Source organism: Pimephales promelas, chromosome 18, assembly GCF_988280905.1.
Source record: "Pimephales promelas chromosome 18, fPimPro1.hap1.1, whole genome shotgun sequence".
Classification (NCBI taxonomy): Eukaryota; Metazoa; Chordata; class Actinopteri; order Cypriniformes; family Leuciscidae; genus Pimephales; species Pimephales promelas.
Genome location: NC_142786.1, coordinates 7,305,135 through 7,328,450, shown reverse-complemented (window position 1 = coordinate 7,328,450; position 23,316 = coordinate 7,305,135). Strand labels below are relative to the sequence as shown.

The following is a 23,316-nucleotide window of genomic DNA, read 5'->3' as shown; positions in this document are numbered from 1 at the left end:
AAACAAAACATCATAATTGCAGCACTCTATTCAGCTAATGTGCAATCACATTATCTATTTTAAAACCTCTTCAAATGTGATTCATCCAGACCTTTGTTAGAAATATTCATGACCACATTTCTACTGTCAAAAACAGTAAAGCACGTAAAATTTGATTCGACACTTCCCGATTTATCACTAAAGGTGGTATTAACTGTCCTTTTTTATTTTAAAATGAGAGCAGACGTCACTAACTCCATGTGAACCAAATTGTGTTATCATCTCTCACATCCAGTGCCACCTACGATTCACAAAACAGGCCGAATCTCAGATAACATGACGTGGCCTATTGAAGACAGCTGGCGGACAGCTCAAACCCCCAGAGAAACCTGCTAGTGACGAAACACTGTGGAGTCACAGCAGATATTTAAGATTGGCCATTTTTGATTTATATTATTAATACAAACCTTTTAGTACTATTATGACATTTTTCTTCACAACATAGCATCGTATATGTTCGTTATTTGGTCTTTAAAATTGTTTAGCACAAAAACGTGATTTCACATTGTGCGAGGAACATTTTTGAAACGGTTTAGTTGGATGTACGTCTAACGTTTTTGGAACGTTATTTTTTGTTTCAGAATGTTTAGAGAATATTAAAACGTAAAAAGGGGAAATGAAGCAGTGAATCAAGTTTACATGATTTACAAGATGGATTTCCAATATAATCAACAATTAACATTACAAATGTAAACATTTAGAAGAAAAAAAGAAAAAACTTTGTATCTTTCGCCGCCATTGTGCAGTTGACGTCACGGGGTTGGTTGGCTCAAGTTTAACAGGCTCTGGGCATTGAAAATCGCGACATCAAACTGTGTTTATACCAGTGTTTTGACCGCGAACGACTAATGTTAGGTACAGATATTAGACAAAAAGACGACGTCTCATGTTATATGTTGACAAACTGCACATAGAAACATTGTTCGCGATGTCTGCCGTCAGATATTCCCGCCTCGTCATTAACTTGCAAGTTAGCACGTATTTGTTAAAGGCAGTGGTGGAGGAAGTACTGAATCTCAGTACTTAAGTAAAAGTACAAATACCCAGATAAATATTTACTTTAGTAAAAGTAGAAGTAACACAATGACAACCATACTTAAGTAAAAAGTAAAAAGTACTTTATTTTAAATGTACTTTAAGTATTAAAAGTAAAAGTACTTGCATAACAATTTATTATCTTAATGTCTATTTTCTAATGATTAATAAAACATTTAATTCTAACTCATTCAACCTAATAGCCTACTCCTATATTGATGTTCAATAATGATGGAAAAAAATGTCACCATTTCTGAAACAAGCTTGCAATTAGGCAATATACACATCATGCTTATCCTTACTATATGATAACTATGTTTGGCAGTAAACGAGATTAATTCATGGTGTAATAATGAACCTCTTGGCTTGCCATAATCCTAACCAAACCAAACATATACTACACACGGTGTGTTTCCTATGCACGTAAAAACAAATTTTCGCGTATGAGTTGCACGATAAACACACTGCGTGTGAGACGCATTTAGTGTGACCGGGTTGATATACTGTATCTATGGCAACCAAACGTCACTGGTGAGACAAACGTGCAACAAACGGACGGTCAGATTACGTTTTGGCAGGGGGAAAACTGATCAGAAAATGTAACGAAAATGTAACAAAGTTGTAGAAATGTAGTGGAGTAGAAAGTATAATAATTGCTGCAAAATGTAACGAAGTAAAAGTAAAAAGTATGCTCTATTTATTGTACTTAAGTAAAGTAAAGATACGTGAAAAATGTACTTAAGTAAAGTAACGAAGTATTTGTACTTCGTTACATTCCACCACTGGTTAAAGGGGACATGAAACGTCCATATTTTCGCACTGGTAGTGCTAGTAACGTTAGCTACAGCCTACATATACTAGGAAAAAGTGTCTCCGCTCTGACATCCTTCAGGGAAAGCATCGCCGCTTCCACACGTCTAACTCCCGGCACAGCATGGTAAACGTGCGCGCCGGTGATGCAGAATTGACCACGCAACACATGCTCAAGATCAACCTCTTGACAACAGATGGACTCTGACACGGAGGGCATCGCAGGACAACAGTCACACTGACACCTGGTAAGTTAGCGTTGCAAACCCAGATAGCAAACTGACATTGAATCAACGTGGAAATATGACATCGAAACAACGTTGATCTGACATTGTTTTGCTCATCGAATTAACGTTGAACCAACGTCAGACGCGTCGTTCTTTCAAAACTAACGGAAAATCAACTTGAAATCAACGCGTTGTTTCAACGTTATGAAAGCAAACCAATTTTCGATTTTCATTTAGCTTTGAAGAATGCCGCGTCTGACGTTGGTTCAACGTTAATTCGATGAGCAAATCAACGTTGTTTCAATGTCATGAGAGACGTCGTTTCCACGTTGATTCAATGTCAGTTTGCTGTCTGGGAACCCGCTCTCCGCCCCAAACCACCACTGATTGTTCTACACAGCAACGTAACTTACATGGTGTTGACGAGACGGGAATATCTGACGGCAGACATCGCGAACAATGTTTCTATGTGCAGTTTGCAGCCAGAGAAAGTATTAAACGCAAAAGTGTCAATATCACACTTACATTGATTCCTTCCCAGGAAAACTCGCCATGTCCTTGCTAGAAGAAATTAATTGAAGTATAGAAAGATACAGTAAAAGAGAAGAAAAGGCATGCTTTCAGTTAGCAGGAAACAGCAGAAGGCTGAACATCAAGCCAAGTACAGAACGCTAGATCTGGAAGAACAACAGATAAACAGAAAGCAGAAGAAGGAGGCGAGATGATGTTCATCTGTTACGAACTGTCGTGCAGACCAAGACATATCTTTGTCTGAACCCTCGTTGCGATAACATGGTGTAAAATATTCATGAATGAAGGACCACCTAGGGTATCCATATTGATATCTGCCTTAGAAGTCTTTACATAAGGACAACTGCAAGAGGAGATGGAGGCGACTTTGATGAGTAGCACTAGAGTAAGTAATCCTAGACAACCCAAACATACAGCGAGCGATCGATCGATCACATTTACACCGCACCCAGCGCAGCGAGACAAACACCGGTGCCAGTGAGAACAGCAGTAGCCGCTCATTGTTCATTAAGAGAGAAATCAATATGAAAGGTCAAATGGAGGTCATTGTCAGACAGGCATTGGCGTGCCGTGGGGCAAATGTCTGCCCCTTGGAAACTCTGAACAAACTAACGGCATGGTTCGGCTGTTCAGGGGTCGATCGATTTGTTTCCCACCATCTTAGTCTTTATGGCCGCTTCTGTTACATAAACTGTGGAGCTGGCTCCTAAAAATACACTTTTGAGGCTGGCTTGCAATTACGGCACCCACCTACAATGTTTCTGTGGGGGGCGGATACAGCTAAATGAAAATTAACATCAGTAAATTAGTTTTCTTTTCCACTGCAGTGATAAAGTGATTCATGTTTTGCCTCACATTTTAAGGGGACGCCTTTTAAAGACCTTTCAGATTTCAAAACAGCATTTAGGTCACAATAATTAAGGTTTTTATTACTAAAAAGAATGTGGACGTCACAGAAATCACATGCACTGGATGTGTCTCGAAACCTGGATTGGTTCTAGACCCTTTTTAGGGGGGGCTTCAGCTCCCCTGTTTGTCATCTCAGCCTCCCTAAAACTATAATGGTGGCGATGCCGCAGTGGATAAGACACATGCCTTTGGTGTGAGAGGCCCAGGTTCAAACCCACCCTGAGCAAGACACTTGAGCAACCCCTTGTTGCTCCAGAGGCGTGCGACCTCTGACATATATATAATCTAAATACATGTGTGAACAGGAACTAAAACTTTTTGAGCTTGTCTGCTTTCGAGCAGTTCCAGATGAAGGCGAAAACCCATTTGACCGGATTGGTTTCATAGTGTAAACGCTCATGTTATCGAATGCGTTTCAACAGCCACAAAAGACCGCCTACTCTCCGTCTACTGACCTAATTCGTAAACATTATGGGCACGCAAGCCAGACGGGATTTAAACTTTGCATTAATACCCAAGTTTGGCTTGAAGATGAAAACGAACCAAGCACAATTTTTCTGTCACCATTCCTGATTTTTAACACACTCGCAGCGTTCGGCATGGTCTTCCAGCTGCAGGGCAAAAACGAAAGTCGAGAAATGTTGGCATCATAAGGACGTTGGTCAAAACAACAAATCTTTAGGAAAGGCAATCAATTATCTGAGCCAAAAATTTAATATTTTTATTTTTTTAGTCATTTTAACTTAAATTAGATTAAACTGAATTAAAATGAGTTACAGCATTAAAAAAGGTTGAAAACTGCTGAAACTTATTTTGATGAGTTAAATCAATTTTAAAAACATAAACTGTCATAACTTTATCATATATATTTTTTTTACAGTGTAGTTGACGGTAATACTTGTCAATAAAAATAATATGATGACAATTTTCTGTTAGTCATTCTGTGATTGCTTCTGAAGAGTGAAATACAGTGCGAAATACAGACTGAACGGAACGTCAAAACATCCCACCGGTATATATGGCCAGATGATACACAAATTGTTTCTTGGCTGGATAAACTAAAAGCTTCTTGCTAGTAAAGTTTTGATGGATGAAGATTGCAATCAAGGCAAACACAATGGCAGTGAGGAGACGTACACGTGACTGAGTCTGTTGTGTAGATGAGCAAACATCCATGTCTCGATGCACTGAGTGATCCCACATTGTATTTATGCACAGACACATTTCAGTGAATTCAAGTTGTTTCCACACACATTCAGGATAATATTTAGATTTTCTTGTATGTTGCTGTGTTTAGTAATTCTGAATGGATCTGTGTACTGTATGCAGTCAGGTTATATGCGGTTGTACAGTTTTGTTTTTGTTTCGTTTTTTTGCCATTTCCGATGTGGTCCTGCATTTTCGGTATCGCAACCTTACTTGTCTGAATGCAAACATGCGCTTTGCTGGTAGCCTGGTACACTGTACACATACAATACACTGTGAATTCAGAAAAAGAACACTGTTTTATTCTGTAATGTTGTTGTTTTGATTGATTGATATGATTCTGAATCATATGGACTTCTTATATAATTTGTTTGGTGTCTTTTTTTTGTAGTCTTTTGTAGTCTCCAAGTGTTAAGACACCTAAATGTACCTTTTTTAAAAAGCTTGCAGAACACACAGTTTTGTGATAATCACCCTTTAATCTGATGCTTTACTTGGATGTAGCAAATGATGACAAAATGTTTTTCACCCATTAAGCTGTCAAAAGGTCTAAATCCTTAATGAAAGTGGTTCAGTGAAACAAAAAATAGTTACAGTATCAAATGAGGCGGGTCAAAATCAGGAGGATTGTGATAAATAAACCACTATCCCATTTCTAAGAGATAACATTTCTCAGAGAACACCAAGTTAGTTATGTAAGCTTGGCAATTTGCTGCTTGCTTTTTCAATGTGAGGATAAAAACAAATGTTTAATTCAAACAGGTTTAAAAACACAAAAAAGTCAGTGAAATTCAGACTCACTCCATCTGGCCTTCAAATTAACCCTATAATGATTGATTTTAGTGAGGTTTTAGATAAGTTTGAGGGCAACCTGAGATAGCGCTAAGCTAGCTAAAGTAGCCTTGCTACCTAACAACTAGCACCTAATTCTTTTTACAGTTTTTTACATAGACATTTTTTTTCTTTTATTCTTGTGATTCTTATTTTCGCAATCAGCAAGTGGCTTAATGAATTAAGAGATAGGCCAGAATGATTTATTATGGTAAGGTTTGCTAAGTTTGAGTTGAGCTAGCATTAAGCTATAGCCTTGCCTACTTGGCAACAAGCAGCTGATTCTTGAGAGTTTTTCATTGCTAGGAACACTTTATGACTTTTTTTTTCTTTTATTATTATTATTCTTATTTTGGCAACCGGCAATCACCTTTTTGAGTGCAGCTCTCTAACACGAACATATAAATGAAATTACATTTCTCAGAGAACACCAAGTTATGTAAGCTTGGCAATTTGCTGCTTACTTTTTCAATGTGAGGATAAAAACAAATGTTTAATTCAAACAGGTTTAAAAACACAAAAAAAGTCAGTGAAATTCTATCTGGCCTTCAAATTAACCCTATAATGATTGATTTTAGTGAGGTTTTAGATAAGTTTGAGGGCAATTTGAGATGGCGCTAGCTAGCTAAAGTAGCCTTGCTACCTAACAACTAGCACCTGATTCTTTTTACAGCTTTTTACATAGACATTTTTTTTCTTTTATTCTTGTGATTCTTATTTTCGCAACCAGCAAGTGGCTTAATGAATTAAGAGATTGGCCAGAATGATTTATTATGGTAAGGTTTGCTAAGTTTGAGGGCGATTTGAGCTAGCATTAAGCTATATAGCCTTGCTAGTTGGCAACAAGCAGCTGATTCTTGAGAGTTTTTCATTGCTAGGCAACATTTTATGACTTTTTTTTCTTTTATTATCAATATTATTCTTATTTTGGCAACCGGCAATCACCTTTTTGAGTGCAGCTCTCTAACACGAACATATAAATGAAATTACATTTCTCAGAGAACACCAAGTTATGTAAGCTTGGCAATTTGCTGCTTACTTTTTCAATGTGAGGATAAAAACAAATGTTTAATTCAAACAGGTTTAAAAACACAAAAAAAGTCAGTGAAATTCTATCTGGCCTTCAAATTAACCCTATAATGATTGATTTTAGTGAGGTTTTAGATAAGTTTGAGGGCAATTTGAGATGGCGCTAGCTAGCTAAAGTAGCCTTGCTACCTAACAACTAGCACCTGATTCTTTTTACAGCTTTTTACATAGACATTTTTTTTCTTTTATTCTTGTGATTCTTATTTTCGCAACCAGCAAGTGGCTTAATGAATTAAGAGATTGGCCAGAATGATTTATTATGGTAAGGTTTGCTAAGTTTGAGGGCGATTTGAGCTAGCATTAAGCTATATAGCCTTGCTAGTTGGCAACAAGCAGCTGATTCTTGAGAGTTTTTCATTGCTAGGCAACATTTTATGACTTTTTTTTCTTTTATTATCATTATTATTCTTATTTTGGCAACCGGCAATCACCTTTTTGAGTGCAGCTCTCTAACACGAACATATAAATGCACAGCAAAGACACTGTTTCAATTTGCTCCAGCTACAGTGAGATGACACCACCTCTTGGCTCAACTTCTGAACTCTGCATTGAGATATAAAACATGTCATTTTGGTTTGGATCAAAAACAGTAGATTTTGAGCCAAATTCATCTGTGGATGAGTAGAGCAACAAGCCAGGAGCTGCTGCCCTTGGGTAGGACGTGAACACGGACGGCAAATAGAGAAGACAGATGAGGCTATGTCTTCCCAGGGGACAAACCCGTTTTACGGCAATACTGTACGGTAATGGCCGGACTCTGGGCTCTGGCTCCCGTGGCCTTGGTGAGACATGTAATATAGTGGCTTTTCAAATACAGATAATACTGAATGCTTTCTCTGACTGTCAGCACTAGGGGGTGGCAAGACATGAGTTTGGCACACAGGGGGTCCTTGCATTAGCTAAAGACTTCATTAAAGTGCCATGAGGCACAAATGTCAGAACTTGGGAGGTATAATAGCTTTAGACAGACATGCAGACTTGGCACAAGTATCATCTCTGCAAATGATGTCATTTAGAAGTGATCCTTAAAGCTTAAGCTCACAACATGGGACCGATGGTGCCCAAGCAAAACTTAAATATTCAAAGTGGTGTAGTTTTACTTACCTGCTCCCCATCTTTCCGAACAGGAACTGCATCCACCGCTGCAGGGAGAGAATGAAAGAGAGAAAGAGAGAGATAAGGGAATAGGCATGTGGCTTATGCAACCTTTACCAAATAAGCTAAGTCAAACTGACAGCTCCTCTCTACATTTTCTGCTGACATTCACACAAAGACCTAAAATTAGATTAATTATCCATCCAAAACTGCCAGCACTCTGTGAGGAAGAAGATTTGTAGCATCATGTTTCTATATCGCATCGTTCCTATAAAATGATTAAAAAAATAAGCGATTGCTCTGCGTGATGCAATTATGCAAATTATTAGGAATTGTATTGCAAAAATAGGCTGAAGAGATACTGAATTTGAGATTAACCCTTAAACAACCACTTATTTCATTTTATATTGTAGCTTCCTCTAAATTTGCACTCTTTTCGATTAAGAAATATGTTGACTGTGTGTGTGTTTACAATGACTCATTCAAACTGACAAACAAGAAATGACATGTAACCCAGTTTCCACTAACATTATGAATGATGTGCCTGAAAAAAATCAACATTAGAGATTGCATAAACACAAAAAATTGTAGCAAGCATAATTACTGTTTTTTAAGGCAAACCAATAAATGGAGCCCAATTAAGGCCAACCAGCAATCAAACAGTTATCATGTGCACTGTATGCTTATTTAAATGGTGTTTTTTGTGTGTATGTGTGTTTCAACTGGTTTTGAGAGCGCCACACTTGCTGCTTTTGCTCTCATCTTTACTGAGAGGAAGGGTATGTTTGCAAAGTGTGATAAATGGCTGTACAAGAGAGGTTGTGCGCATATAGAGAGGATTTGGTTGTGTATTGTTAACTGCAGTGACACTCTCCCTCATTTACAATATCCAGATTCATCAGTTCATTGTAGAATGGGGGTCAAACCTGGTGCATGCTGTGCAATATTGTTGCTTGTCAGATGTGTATAATATGAGCAGAATAAGAGTCCGCGTAAAGCTGTATTCGACATTGTGCCTGTCGCTAACATAATAATGTCTCTCTGAACAGTGACACAACATATTATAACTTATTTTTGTAAACAGAATCCAGCATGTCGGAAATAAAAGTCTATTTTTAAAATGCATGCCATACGACATTTTTCCATACGACAAAATAAATCTTTTCCGATACAAAAAGTGCCAAACAGCAAAATTGTGGCCTGTGAGAACCTTATTATTATTATTGAACGAGGCCCCGTTTACACGAAGGGAAAACGCAGATATTTCCCTGCGGATTGGCCTCTCGTTTACACGAAAACCCCTTTTTTGCACAGAAAACGATTATTTCTAAAAACTTCGGCCAAAGTGGAGATTTCTGAAAACGCCGGTTATGTGTTGTCGTGTGAACTGGGAGAAACAGCGTTTTAGGTTCTTTCTTGTCGATTCTGAGTATTCTGATTGGCTTGTATGGCTTTTTCCTTCTCCCTACACTGCCGCCAATAGGCATAGTTAAGATGGCGCAGTGTGAACGATGTTATTTTTGAAAACGGAGAGGGGGAAAATATTCGTTTTGCTAAATACTTTGTGTAAACGTGGCCTGAGACCCTGCCTAGCTGCACATGCTCTCTCACTCCCCCGTCATTCAATTTAGTTCTATTTAATTCAGCTCAATATCAGTGAAATTGAGTTGAGCATTGGCTTGATTCATTGAACTCATTTACAACAGTCCTAAACTGTTGACGCAATAGAATAACAATATTGTGATGGGGTTAATCACATCAAAACAGAATGTACCAGTCCTTGTTCTATCTGCATCTGATTTTATTTTGTCCACTCCAGACTGATCTCAAAATGCATTAATCGCATCCTGTGCATGTGTGTGTGTGTGTGTGTGTGTGTGTGTGTGAGCGTGTGTCTTTTAATTGCTGGTCTCTCTCTGTGTGTAAGTACAGCAGAGCCTTTGGGCCTCAGGGCCATTTCCTCAATCAACCTAACCCACTCTGGAGAGAAGGATAGAGCGATGCAGAGCAGTGCGGCTCTGGAGGAGACCAATGAACCAGAGTGAAGAGTAAACAGAGAAAGACAGAGAAAGTGAGTTAAGGTAAGCAGATCTACTCATAATCAATTAGAATGGAGACAGTCAGAACTAACATGCTAGACATATAGACAGCCAGGATGGACGGATGGATGGATGGATGGATGGATGGATGGATGGATGGGTGGGTGGGTGGGTGGGTGGGTGGGTGGGTGGATGGATGGATGGATGGATGGATGGATGGATGGATGGATGGATGGATGGATGGATGGATGGATGGATGGATGGATGGATGGATGGATGGATGGATAGATGGATAGATAGATAGATAGATAGATAGATAGATAGATAGATAGATAGATAGATAGATAGATAGATAGATAGATAGATAGATAGATAGATAGATAGATAGATAGATAGATAGATAGATAGATAGATAGGGATGAATCCCTGCACATCCCAGCTGTCAGGACCCATATCTTTCTAACTGTCTGTTCCACCATGATGTTGTTATGGACAAAACACTTCCACTCATGCAGGAAAACACATTGAGAAAATCCCGAGAGACATGAAGGATAAGCCGTCACATCCAAGGTCGCTGAGCGCCACATGGCCGCTGCACTGTTTACTCTGCCCATCTACATTTATGTCTGAATCTGACACTGGGCATTATGAGGGCCCGAGCTTCAGGGCAAAGGAAAGAGAGAGCGAGAGAGACGGATAAAGAAGCAGTCAGACGAGATAAACAAATATCCATGTGACGAGGATGAAAGCTAACGTCGATAGACATTGAATGATGAGGAACAGGAAGGAAGATTCCTAGACACCCAGCGTAAGCGTGACGGTCCCATAGAGAGAAGCAGCAGAAGATCTGCATTGCCAAGGACCAGATGGAGGAACAACTGGACCATGGACAATCTGGCTTGACAGATCTCGCAGCCTAGAGAACATCTTTGAGATTTTATTCTACAGCAAAAAAGGTAGTGAAGAACTAGGAGAGAGGGAAGAAAAAGGGACAAATAATGGAATGCAAGCTGGAACTCTGACACACGGTGACGCTCACAGTGACTCTGATTAGGAGCGAAGTCCAAGAGGCTGACTCACCTCCAGTACTGAGCCAAAAGCACACGGAGAGGGGGGAGGAAAAGGAAAGACAGAGACAAAGAGGATGAGAGAAAGACCAAGACACTCAAGAACACTATAACAAAGACAAAAGGAGAGAGGCGTAAAGAGATTAAAATGACACAGAGTTAGAAGACACAGAGGGCCCTATATTTTAACAATCTGAAACAAGTATCAAGCGCGAAGCCGCACGTAACTTTGTGGGTGGGTCTTAGGCGCTTTTGCTATTTTACCGGCGGGATAAATGGCTGTTGTGCCTGACGCAGGTCTGAAATAGCTTCATTATTCATAGGTGTGGTTTGGGCGTAACGTGAAATAAACCAATCAGAGCGTCATCCAACATACCATTCAAGAGCAGGTGCGCATGTTGCATGGCGGATTGTTATTATAACGGCGAGTTTACCAGGTGCGCTCAAGGAGAAACCCACCCAAATCAGCGTCGGTTAAAGGAGAAGTTCACTTTAAAAAAAAAAAAACTTTTGCTGATAATTTACTCACTCCCATGTCATCCAAGATGTCCATGTCTTTCTTTCTTCAGTCGAAAAAAAATTAAGGTTTTTGATGAAAAGGATTCCAGGATTTTTCTCCATGTAATGCACTTTTTGGGCACCAAACAGTTCAAGGTCCAAATGACAGTTTCAGTGCAAACTGTAAACTGTTCAAAGGGCTTTAAACAATTCCAGACGATGAATAAGGGTCTTATCTAGCGAAACAATCGCTCAATTAAAAAAAAAGTTTAAGTTTTATAAGCTCAAATGCTCGCCTTGTTCTGTTCTGTGTCAAAACGAATGAATCTTTTTCCAAGTCAATTCGTTCATTTCGTTCGTTGAATGAAACAAGTGACTCGAAAATAGATTCGTTCAGTTTGATAAACGAGTTCGAACAGGTGAGTCACGAACGCGCATCACAGAACAGAGCAAGGCGAGCATTTGAGCTTATAAAAGTTAAACTTTGTTTTTTATTTTTTAAATGACTGAATGTTTCGCTTGATAAGACTGTTGTGAATTTGGTCCTTAAATTATACATTTTATTCATTTATTTTTTTATATATATATACATATTTGCACTAAATATCCCACAATTCTTTGTAAGCTTCACTACATTACCCATACACCCCCTGGGTGAGGTCTATAAGTAGACCTCACTTCCTCCCTTTTTTCTTTTTTGTATTGGTGAGGTGTGGTGGTTGGAATGGACACCCAGCCATGTCATTTCCTTAGGATGCGTTGAGTAAGTTTGTTTGCCAATTATTTTAAATATATGTTGTTGATATGTTACTGATGAATTATATGAGTTTAATTTCCTTTATTGTATTGTTTGTAGTGACTAAAGACCAACTTGTACATCCTGTTTATCCTGTCCATCCAATAACATCTGGATACATTTAACATCTGAGATCCAACAAAGACCCTTATTCATCGTCTGGAATCATTTAAAGCGCTTTGAACAGTTTGCAGTTTGCACTGAAACTGTCTTTTGGACCTTGAACTGTTTGGTGCCCAGTAAAGTGCATTATATGGAGAAAAATCCTGGAATGCTTTCATCAAAAACCTTAATTTCTGTTCGACTGAAGAAAGAATGACATGGACATCTTGGATGACATGGGGGTGAGTAAATTATCAGCAAACGTTTTTTTTTTAAAGTGAACTACTACTTTAAACATTATAAACATATGTGTCTTGCCACAATTGGGCAAACAGGGCTGATCCTTCATTACTATAATTAACCTGAAAAATTTGTGTAAATCTGTAAGCTACATTTTGGCCTACATTTTTTTTACATCTTCATGGACACCACAATGATTTCCCTCATGTGTTAAGCTTTTCTTGTTATAACGTATGATTTGCAAAAAAAAAAAAAAACTGCTGCATCTGTGTTGATGAGAGAATCAAAGGGTAGTTGTTCTCCTGCGTGAGAATGGGTAGTTGTTCTCCTGCGTGTTGTGCACCCACTACATTATGGCCAAGCACGCTTAAAATAGCATTATTATACCACGGACTTTGGCAAAATAGGAATTATACATGCGTCAGTGTACAAAGTCAATTGTTCCCAGGCTATATGCTACAGAGCAGTGATATTTTCTGTTGAATGCTCTCTTTGGCTCAAATGAAAATTGGTGTTACATACATAACATGCATATGTGGCCTAAACAACAAGATGCATTTACACTTGACTGACGTCTTAAATTTCTTGAAGGGCATTTAAATCTTTTCATGATCAAGTATATATATATATATATATATATATATATATATATATTACAGTTACAAATAAAGTTAAAAGAGAGTAAGAACGAGATAATATTTTATTCCATTTCATTGTGGTATTGATTTGTGAACATTTCTTCACTTTGGATTTAAAACTCACCTCTAAATGATTGGTTTATGAAGTGACCTTTAACCTGATATTAATGGAAATCTTTAAAAGAAACAATTGCTTCTACTGTCTCAAATTTAATTGGAAGGAACATGCAGGTGAAACTGGATGTCAGTGGCTTAAAATAAGAAAAGTATAGGGATACCATTAGAATAAAACTTAAAAGTGCCCCAAGGATTGGTTCCCTGTATAGACAGCACTGAATAGGAAATGATGGAAACACTTTAGAATACTGTTCCATCATTAATTAATAACTACACAGGAACAAACGAGTAATGCAATCTTAACAAAAATGGTTACTTCTGGTGTTAATGCATTAAATACTGTAAACTAGAACAATTATATATAAACAATAGTGGATTCAACATCAAAATTGAATGTTTAATGTTAAAATGTATGTTTTTAATTTAACCTTCTCCCTTTAAATCCTTTGGTCAGTTCACAAATGTATGCTATTTTATATTATTTACGTGAAAGAATTAAAAGAGCAGTTTCGTGTCTGTCCTTGTAACTGGGTTGATATGATTTTAATATTTAGATTGTAAATATTAATAAGTAATGCACTGGACAGTAATCTACTGTTATGGGTAGTTGTTCTGAATACGGCACATGACAGGAATAATCCAGGACACTTTAATTCAAAAACACTCAGTAAAACTCAAGGAAACAGATTTCTCAACACCTCAACATTGACAAGACAGGACAAGGACTGCAAGAACATAGGGCATAAATACTAGACAAATTAGGGCACAAATAAGCGAATTAATTGGACGACTGGTTTAATGAATCAAACAGACACAGACTAGGAAAACTAGGTCAACTGACATGACACACGGGTAAAAACAGGACCGAACCGAAAACACAATGAAACAAAGTAGACACAGAGAATACCGGTTACATTATCCCAAAGGAAGGGGAAGAGGAAAAGATGAAGACAAAAACATTCCATGGGGGAGTGGAGGGTGAGAGGAGCCAGGGGGAGCCAGGTGCAGGAGGAGCCAAATTAAAGTCCAGGGTCCAGCCAGGATGATATACCCGGCCGGAGTCGAGGGAGGGAGGAGCCATGGTAGAGACTTGGCTGTTGACACCCTGGGGATGACTGATGGAGATAGAGAACCAGGTGGAGCTGAAAGGATGAAAATCCCATGTGATATCAAGGAGCAACGTCTGATGAGGCTGAGTTGGTGAAAAGAGGGAGCCCGGTAGAGCTGTCAGGACGATGGTTTCTTGTGGAGCCAAGGGAGGGAGAAGCCAAGGCAGAGCCGATAGGTCTACAGGCCACCATGGAGTGATGGATTCGTAGGCTGGAAGTGGAGCCAGGGGAACCTCCTTACCGAGCAGAGCTGGAGAACTGAAGCTCCGAGGCAGTTCCTCACAAAAAGGAGTTGGAGATGCAGAGGGGCTGAAGGGAACCAGCGGAGGTTGGGCTGAGGAACTGGCTGATTTGGGAAGAGGAGGTAAGAGAGGGAGGCTGGGAGGGATCACAGGGAGCACCGGCGACATGGGGCTGGGCAGAACCAGTGGTGATACAGGAGACTCAGGGCTAGGCGGAACCAGCAGAGAAAGAGGGGATACAGGACTGGGTGTAAGCAGCGGAGAAAGAGGGGATACAGGACTGGGAAGCCGAGGAGAAAGAGGAGACTCAGGTCTCGGTGGAACTAGTGGAGAAAGAGGGGATATAGGACTGGGAAGCAGAGGGGAAAGAGGAGATTCAGGTCAAGGTGGAACCAGTGGAGAAAGAGGGGATATAGGACTGGGTGGAAGCAGCGGAGAAAGAGGGGATACAGGACTGGGAAGCAGAGAAGAAAGAGGAGATTCAGGGCTGGGCGGAACCAGAGGAGAAAGAGGGGATACAGGACTGGGAAGCAGAGGAGAAAGAGGAGATTCAGGGCTGGGCGGAACCAGAGGAGAAAGAGGGGATGCAGGACTGGGAAGCAGAGGAGAAAGAGGATTCAGGGCTGGGTGGAACCAGCAGGGAAACAGGAGACTCAGGGCTGGGCGGGACCAGCAGGGGTGTAAAGGCGCTTTTCCACTGCATAGTACGGTACGGTTCGGTTCGGTACGTCTCACTTGTGGTGCTTTTCCACTGCATGGTACGGTACAGTACGGTTCGCTTCAGGTCGCTTTAAATGGTACCTGGTCTGTTGAGGTTCCAAGCGTACCGTACCGGTACTAAAATGTGACGTGAAACACTGCAGATCACTGATTGGTCAGACAGAATCGTCACTACCAGCGTCACTACTAGCGTCATTGGATTTGCGACACGAGACACTTTTTTAGCAGTATTTTTGTTTTGCTGCCATCAGCCTCATTTTAAACACATTTTTCCGTCTAGCAGTTAAAAACAACCACATACCGAGAATCAGGAACACCATCCCCTCGATAGTCTCCATTGTTCCTGTGTTGTGGGTTTGAAAATGTGGCGCTTTTAAGATGATGTCATGGCAGTAGAGGCGCGCGCAAATAACGATCAGTCCCACACACTTTGAAGGGGTACTACTGCAGTGGAAACGAAAAGCGATCCGAACTGTTCCGCGCCGAGTCGAAGCGTACTGGGCCGAACCGTACCGTACTATCCAGTGGAAAAGCGCCTTAAGAAACAGGGGATTTACCTCCTCAAATACCTCCTAATTCCTTTCAGAGTCCAAATATTTTCCAGAGGCCATTTAATTCGCATCGACAATGGCAGGGTTGTGGGTGGGGCTTCCCTCCATGCTCTCGGACTCCACAAGCACTCCCTCAATGACGCGCTGTGTTTCCAGCTCATACATTTGGTCAGACTCTTTTTGAGGCTCAGGATCATGCCGCAGGCCAAACACAGTCTACTGCGGGCTCTCGCCAATCTTCCGTACAGATAATAGTCCAGGAGTCTTTAAAAGTCTTTAATTCAAATATACTCAAACACAGGAACAGATTTCACAACACCTCAAAATTAACAAGACTGGAATGCTGGAACAAATGAGGGAACTAATAAGCTAATTAATTGGACAAGTGTAATGAATCAAACAGACTCAAGACTAGGAAAACTAGGCCAACTGAGAGGACACGCGGTTTAAAACAGGACAGAACCAAAAACACAAGGAAACAAAGTAAAAACAGAGCATACATGTTACAATGACACTGTTGAAGATGTAATTAGTTGCTATAGTAATTAATTACATATTGTTGAGTAACCAACACTGGTTACCATGATGTTCACTTTAGTATACTGTTCCAAATGACTAAAAGGGTGTGGTAACACTTGAGTCATCTTCATATCATATCATACCTCACAAAAATTCTAAAGCTTACAATGACTTCAGTATGGTTATACTAGAAGTTATCATGCTTTCACTTTAGAATACTGTTCCAAATAATTAGTCATTTCTCATTACTCATTTGTTCCTGTTACTAATTAATGACGGAACAGTATTCTGAAGTGTTACCAAAGTGATAAGCCATAAGACATTTAAGAACGTCCTGTCCTTCACTTCCTGTACCTCAGTCACCGTCTTTCTTTGCCTTCCTCTTTCCCTTTACTCATCTGACGATTATTTGAGGTCCTCTCTCTCTCTTTCTCTCTCTCTCTGATTCCTCCTAAACCTTTCAATCATACTGAGCCAGTCACCTTGGACCGTGTCTGTCACCACACAAGCTGGATCATGCAATCACATGCAAACAGCACACAAACACACACACACACAGAGAGAGAGAAGCATAACATTGAGTGTGTGTGAAAGAGACCGAGAGAGACCATCTGTATGTCAGCTTGTCTGACCCTCTTTCAGAGCTTGAAATGAAATCAATACAAAGAGGTATCCCTGAGTAACGCAATAGCTCAGAACAGAACAAACACATACAGAGAGCGACCCAGTGCAAACATCGACATTAGTGCCAAGAGCTGAGCCATCCACCTGATGCCCACCTAAACACACCCACACAATGTTTCTCACCCACAATCCTGTTACAAACAAATGCGATGTTTTACCAATCAATATACATTTATTAATTTAGCCAATGCTTTTATCCAAAGCAACTTCAACAAACACAAGTATAAAAGAGTCAACAATATGTCATTTCAATAGAAGGCTAAACCAGAACACTATAAAGTTAGAAGACAGGGACCGTAAGAAGAGAGATTTTTTTTTTTTACAGAAATCTTTTATTACACAGTGTTTGATTTCACTTTCAAGCTTGCCAACACACACTTCTCAACTTATTGCCTTTTATACCCACAGCTGGCCCTGAGACAATATTTGAGACGGAACTACTTGGGTCAGATCATTCATCATTCTGCTACAACAACAATACTTTTATATTAAATATAAATAAAATATTTTTGTATAGTAACGGAAATTAATTCTGACTGCTATTTGATGGCATATGTAAGCAATAAGGTACGAGAGGCTGTACGGTATCGTGAATAAGTCATGGCTGAAGGTTGTTAGGCATAACATAGACTGTAAAAAAAAAGAGTAAGTTACCTTATTGCTTCTATAAAACGTTTACCGTTACCACACAAAACAAATGTTAAAGACAAAAAAAAATAATGCAACTTTTATGAAGTAAAATCACTAAAAGCATTCCTTCTGCTGGAAAAAAATAGTCCCTGACCATGAACACCAACAGAAGTTAAGATGATGATGATACACAGAGCAACTTTTTGAGCAATTTTGCTGTTGCTTGGGCACTTTCCCACTGAAAATGGGCAATAAATTTCTATCTGGATACTTTAGGTCAGTTGTGGGCCCTGTCTCATCTGGTTGCCTGTTGACGGCAACATTGCCCAAAAAGTTGCCCAGTGTATCATCACCTTTACATTATTTCGCCCATAGATGGCAACAAAGACTGTCTTTATGAGTGAGTCAGTCAGTATTAAGGACTGCTGATGAAATTCTTGTGAACATAGACAGTATGAGAAGTGGACAGAGCCATCTCATTGGAACTCCATTGAGACAAGAGAAGCCCGTTCTTGGCGATTTTTTTTTTTAATTTTATTTATTTTTTTTATTTTTTTAGCACTTCCGTTCCTGACGCGCAGACTCAAACCGACTCAAACAGAGCTTGACGACGTAGATGTGACGTGAGCAACCCGTCTGTCTTCTAGTGGCTGTGGCATAAGAAATCTGAATCATTCCCTTCCGAAACATGCAGAGGCGGAGAGTGTAAGTAGGAGCTGTCCATGAGCTAGGAGCAGGAGAAAGTTTTGCTAGGTATTCTGATTAATCATTTTGTCATTTTGCCTCCACGTTTCCCCGATTGCGTGTGAGCTTCTCCTCCTGTCCGTACAGTAATCTCTCTACTGTGCGACAGAGAGTCGCGTTGTTTTAAAGCAATCGTTAGCCTACTTTTACAAAAAAAACTGCTTCTACGGTGCCATAACATAAGCTACAGGGTAATGGAGCATTTTATACATTGTCGTGTTTCTTTAGAAATAAATAAAGGACAAACGGGGTCTTCAAAGGCCTCAGATGTAAAGTTATTCGCTGTCAAAGTGACGCCAAAATGAATGGGAGTCAATGGAAATGCTAACGCAAGTGAAGTTCTGCTACAAGATGGCAGCTGGATTACCCCCTCGATGGATTACCCCCTTGCTTGTGAACACGGAGAAGCTAGACCCAACGGAAACCCCTTAAGTTAATTGTTAAAAGGACAAGATATCACAGCGGACATTCAGATCTGATTTTTTATTTCAAATATATGACTTCCTGAAGGAAAATGCTATATCTACTGTAAATGCAGGTACTCACTTACTCGATCTCTCACAATCTACTTTATAAGCTTCAATTAACAATATCAATGAGAATAAACGTATGTTTACGTTGCCAAGAGTGCTTGCTAGGGGTGTTGTGTAGTGATAGTCATACATGGAACCAGTGGGTGAAACAGTCATAGCCGTGTTTTAGGTTTTATCGTGAATCAGAATCAAGGACTGGAACTAACTGTTTTATAAAAGTAAATATAGCATACCCGTAGGCTAATATCATGTTTCATATATAGGCTAAAGATGTTTGTTTTATGGAATATAAGAACAAACATTGGTAATCTATAAAGGAACATCACCATGAAAGAGTTTTTATACATAAGTCTATTATACAGACTTAAATATAGTATGTATATAAAAATAAAAAAATCTCTTAATTAAAAAATGTAAGTCTTATCCCTTACCTGTCATAAAAATGTAATCCATGATAATATGTTAATGCTTAATACTGACCCTCACTGCTCAAGTACAGAAGCGTATAATTATAACAAACTCCCAGTGAATGTGTTTGACAGACTATCTAACATAACTTCAATGAGGAAAGTGTTATTTCATGCTTGTTTACCAAAAGGAGCAAGGACATTTCTAGTTTAATACTTTGATTAGTAAATCGCAATTGCCCTTTACAGTCTGTCACCAGATTCAAGTAGTGCCCTTTAAAGTGCTTGATTCATTACACAATATTGTGAGAGGAACAATAGCTGTGTAATTGCTTCTAGGACTCCAAACCTGATGTAAAAAAGTTTCCAAGAAGTATATGCAGTGCATTTTACTGTAAGCACTGAATCTCTAAAGGATTTGTGATGAATCAACGTAGACTAAGAATGTTTCTATTTCTGGCTGTAGCAACAATTTGCCTTGTGAGCGCATGATGTCAAGAATAACAAAAAAATCGATAACAGGGCCTTGGTTGAGCCATTAAAAGTGTCAGTGCAACATGTCAGCAGCACATAAATTTCCTCAGGTTACATGAAAAGTGTATGCCTCAATCAAAATAAGGGGGTGAACAACCACAGGCCCATATCAAGCACTTGACCCATATTATTTAGCATGCATCTTGTCCTCTCTCCTCTCCTTTTCGGTCACTGTAAAGTAGACACTATTTATAGCCAAACACACTAAATATGCCATCCACGCTCCTCCCCAGAGCACATAACAGATAGCCAGCTAAATTCAGCGGCACAACTTGAAGCTGCAAGAATTTTTAGTCTAAAGAATAAGCATTTCTATAAGAGGTGATTAAATTTAGCTCTCTCAGGAGGATATAAATACGGGCTTCCCTAATTGCCCAATATGTCCCGCGCTGACACTTTCTGCAATAGCTTTTTACGCGAAAGAAACTCCGTGTTCCTGTGACATCACAGCTCAATGACAATCAAAGGTCAAATACAGCGGCATTTCTTTTTTTATCAGTGTTTGTTTTGATACCGCTCTCTCGTCTTAATGGGTGTCCAACATCATAAAACACGTCTAAGAAGAATGTTTCTGTGTCCTCTCTCTGTTTGGCTGCAGCCTCACGGTATCAAGAGAATGTTAATCGCACCAAAACACCTGCAATTTGTCATCGACGGCTGCGTTTAAGCGTACCCATTTGGCGGGAACAGGTGCCCACCGGTGTCATTGACTTTGCAGAATTTGACCTACATGTGAGGCGCATCCAGCTCCACGTCACACCTGAGCGCTTTTTGCTCGTGAGCGCGTGGACCCTGCACCTCTGATCCTGAAAAACACCCTCTTCGGGCAACGCACGAGCGTACGCGCTCAAACCTGTGAACTGCTGCTATTTTCACACAAACAGCTCCTGACGTGACCTTAGCATGGTGTCAAATGTGGCGAGTCTTTCTGGATATGCATTCACTCCAAAAAATCCACTTCAGATCTTTAAAACCGCCGGGTGAACAGCACCTACCGCATGCAGACGGACACATACGGATATCAATTCCAGACGTGCTCTCATCCCGGCTTCCCACGAGCAGCGTGCCGAATCACTGTCAAAGCCTGGAGGACAAATGGTCTTTAACCAAAAGGTTTCCATAGAAACACACACGTTTTCCCTGAAAGGAGGGATGCCTATCGCTCCTCTACCCCTGGCTGGTCTACTTTCAACCTGGAAGAGAAAGGCTATCAAAACGGAGAGGGTCTTACTGATGGTGCGGGATCCGATACAGCCCATGGTGTCTCAGCGAGGGCCGGTTTGTGAGCGAGGAACGAGAGCCACCCTCTCAGCAGACATTCTCTCCTTCTCTCTCTCACTCACTCCTCTTCTTCTTCTCCACGTCTCTGACTCTCCCCTTCTGTCTCTGTAAGGCTGTATGCGAGAGCGAGTGTGTGTGTGTGTGCCTCCAACACGCTCTCGCCGTCATCCACCCTCCCTCCCTCCCTCCTTGGCTCACTGCAACCCCCTCATTACTCTCTGGTGAGACGAGATATCAGAGTTAGTCAGTCACTAAGTCAGTGTGTCTGCGAAACAGGTGAGATTGCTGTGAAATCTCTCGCCGGCCACTTATGTCGCCTTAAATCCCTTTGTAATCAATAGTATCAAACAGCTCACGGTGACATTGAGAAATGTCAACGACAACAAGAGGAAAGAGCGCTGATCAGAAGTTACTTGCAATTCCGAGTTCCGGGGTTAAGAGGATCAATATCTCGACTAATCGTACGGGGCATCTCTTTTCTTTGCTTCTCTCCATTATCATTTGACAATGCGGCGCATCTGTCTCCCCACCCAACTCTTGCCGCCCCTCCCTTGCTCCGTTTTTTTCCTGTTGCGCTTGCACTCTCCAAAAGCCTACACAACCATATCCCTCTCGATAACTCAGACTCCTTCTTTGCGTCGTTTCTCACGCTCAAATTGAAGAGTTTCGTACATCTTTTTAAAAACGGTTCGCTTGTCATGTCCAGCGTGCCCGTGGAGACCCGTAACCTTGAAAATACCCACACACGCTGTCCAGACCGTGCATGCGCACTCTCCCTGCCTCAAGCAAGCAAGGTTCCTTCCTTTTCCTTCTTTTTTTTTTTTTCTTAAACAAATTCTGTCACTGGATTCAACCAGTACTGAAGAGGAGTGGAGAGGGCTAACCCAGGAGGTGTGCTTTGACTCATATTAAGGAGCATGAGGCTGCAAGCTTGAATTAGTATTCAGGAGGAGAGAGAGAGTGAGCAAGAGTGATGAGGAGAGGAAAGAAGGGATGACAGGGATGGGAGGAGGAGAAGAACGGATGAAGTATGTGTGCGTGTGGTAATATTACAGGGAGCTGTCCAGACAGATGCCGAGGTTGACTGCTTCTCCGCTTCACGAATGTGTTATGAAATGTACTACAATTCTCCAAGCATTTCGTTTTTCACTGGTGTTATCGTGTTTCAAATCAAGATACATTTTTTAATTGAGGGCATTTTGTTTATCCTCATAAACTTACACTTTAAAACACATACACAGTTTGTTTCTGTATAGGGACAGTGCAGAGTAAGCCTCATGCAGACTTTTTGCCTTGTGACTAAATATATACATTTAGTTATTTGGAAACTTTTATTCAGCAAGAATATTTCATTTTTTCTCCGTCAAAGTATACTCTTTTGGAAAGACCCGTTTGCTATCTATTTTTCAAGCACCCAAGTCACTCGCACATGCGCTGTTGTACACAAACCGGCTGCGTCCATAATTCCATAAGGTGCTCGTGCTCCTCAATACTCTAATTAATGCTTCCTCAATTCCTCGCTCTTCCATCCTCCAGCCCGATTGAATTCAGCCATCTTGAAGGACATCTCAATTCTCTAATTGGACTTGTGAGGAATTAGGTATGAGGAAGCTTCCTAAAGAAGTCATGAGCGAGGATTTACAGGTCCCTCGCATCCTAAGGGGGTGTATAGATAAGACGTGAATAAGAAATGAGAAGCACACATACTCTCTTGAGTAGATATTTATTTTAAAGGGTTAGTTCACCCAAAAATGAAAATTAAGTCATTAATTACTCACCCCCATGCTGTTCCAACCCCCGTAAGACCTTCGTTCATCTTCGGAACACAAATAAAGATATTTTTGATTGAATCTGAGAGCTGGATCACTCTTCCATTGGCTTCCTAAGGGACTGGCTCTTGACGGCCCATAAAGTCATTAAAGAAAAGGTTTAAATATTCCATGTGCCTACAGCGGCTCAATTATAAGTTTACCAAGCGACGAGACTACTTTTTGTGCGAAAAAAAACATAAATAACGACTTTCTCTGTGAGATGAGAACTGAGGACGTTCTCATTCGTCTACTTCTTGTTACCGGCTGCTCCCGCTTAGGAGT

General features: G+C 40.3%; 2 protein-coding genes across 4 annotated transcripts in view; one reads left to right on the top strand and one right to left on the bottom strand.

Moving 5' to 3' along the window:
* The window catches only part of fam131ba (family with sequence similarity 131 member Ba), a 35,669-nt gene extending 14,328 nt beyond the window's left edge, over window positions 1-21,341 (bottom strand). For 2 of the 3 annotated variants that reach the window (XM_039652673.2, XM_039652675.2), the window contains exons 1-2: window positions 21,174-21,341; window positions 7,782-7,819 (exon numbers count right to left, since the gene is read on the bottom strand). In XM_039652673.2, the coding sequence (XP_039508607.1) occupies window positions 7,782-7,819; window positions 21,174-21,201 (66 nt within the window). In that variant the 5' untranslated portion in view covers window positions 21,202-21,341. Of the gene's footprint in view, window positions 1-7,781; window positions 7,820-20,937; window positions 21,009-21,173 lie in introns of those variants that run through there. The other variant, XM_039652676.2, reaches the window with a different exon arrangement.
* The window catches only part of ing4 (inhibitor of growth family, member 4), a 28,477-nt gene continuing 17,628 nt past the window's right edge, over window positions 12,468-23,316 (top strand). Inside the window, exon 1 of the mRNA XM_089123143.1 lies at window positions 12,468-12,516. The gene's annotated coding sequence lies outside the window, so the exon portion shown is untranslated. The remainder of the gene's footprint in view (window positions 12,517-23,316) is intronic.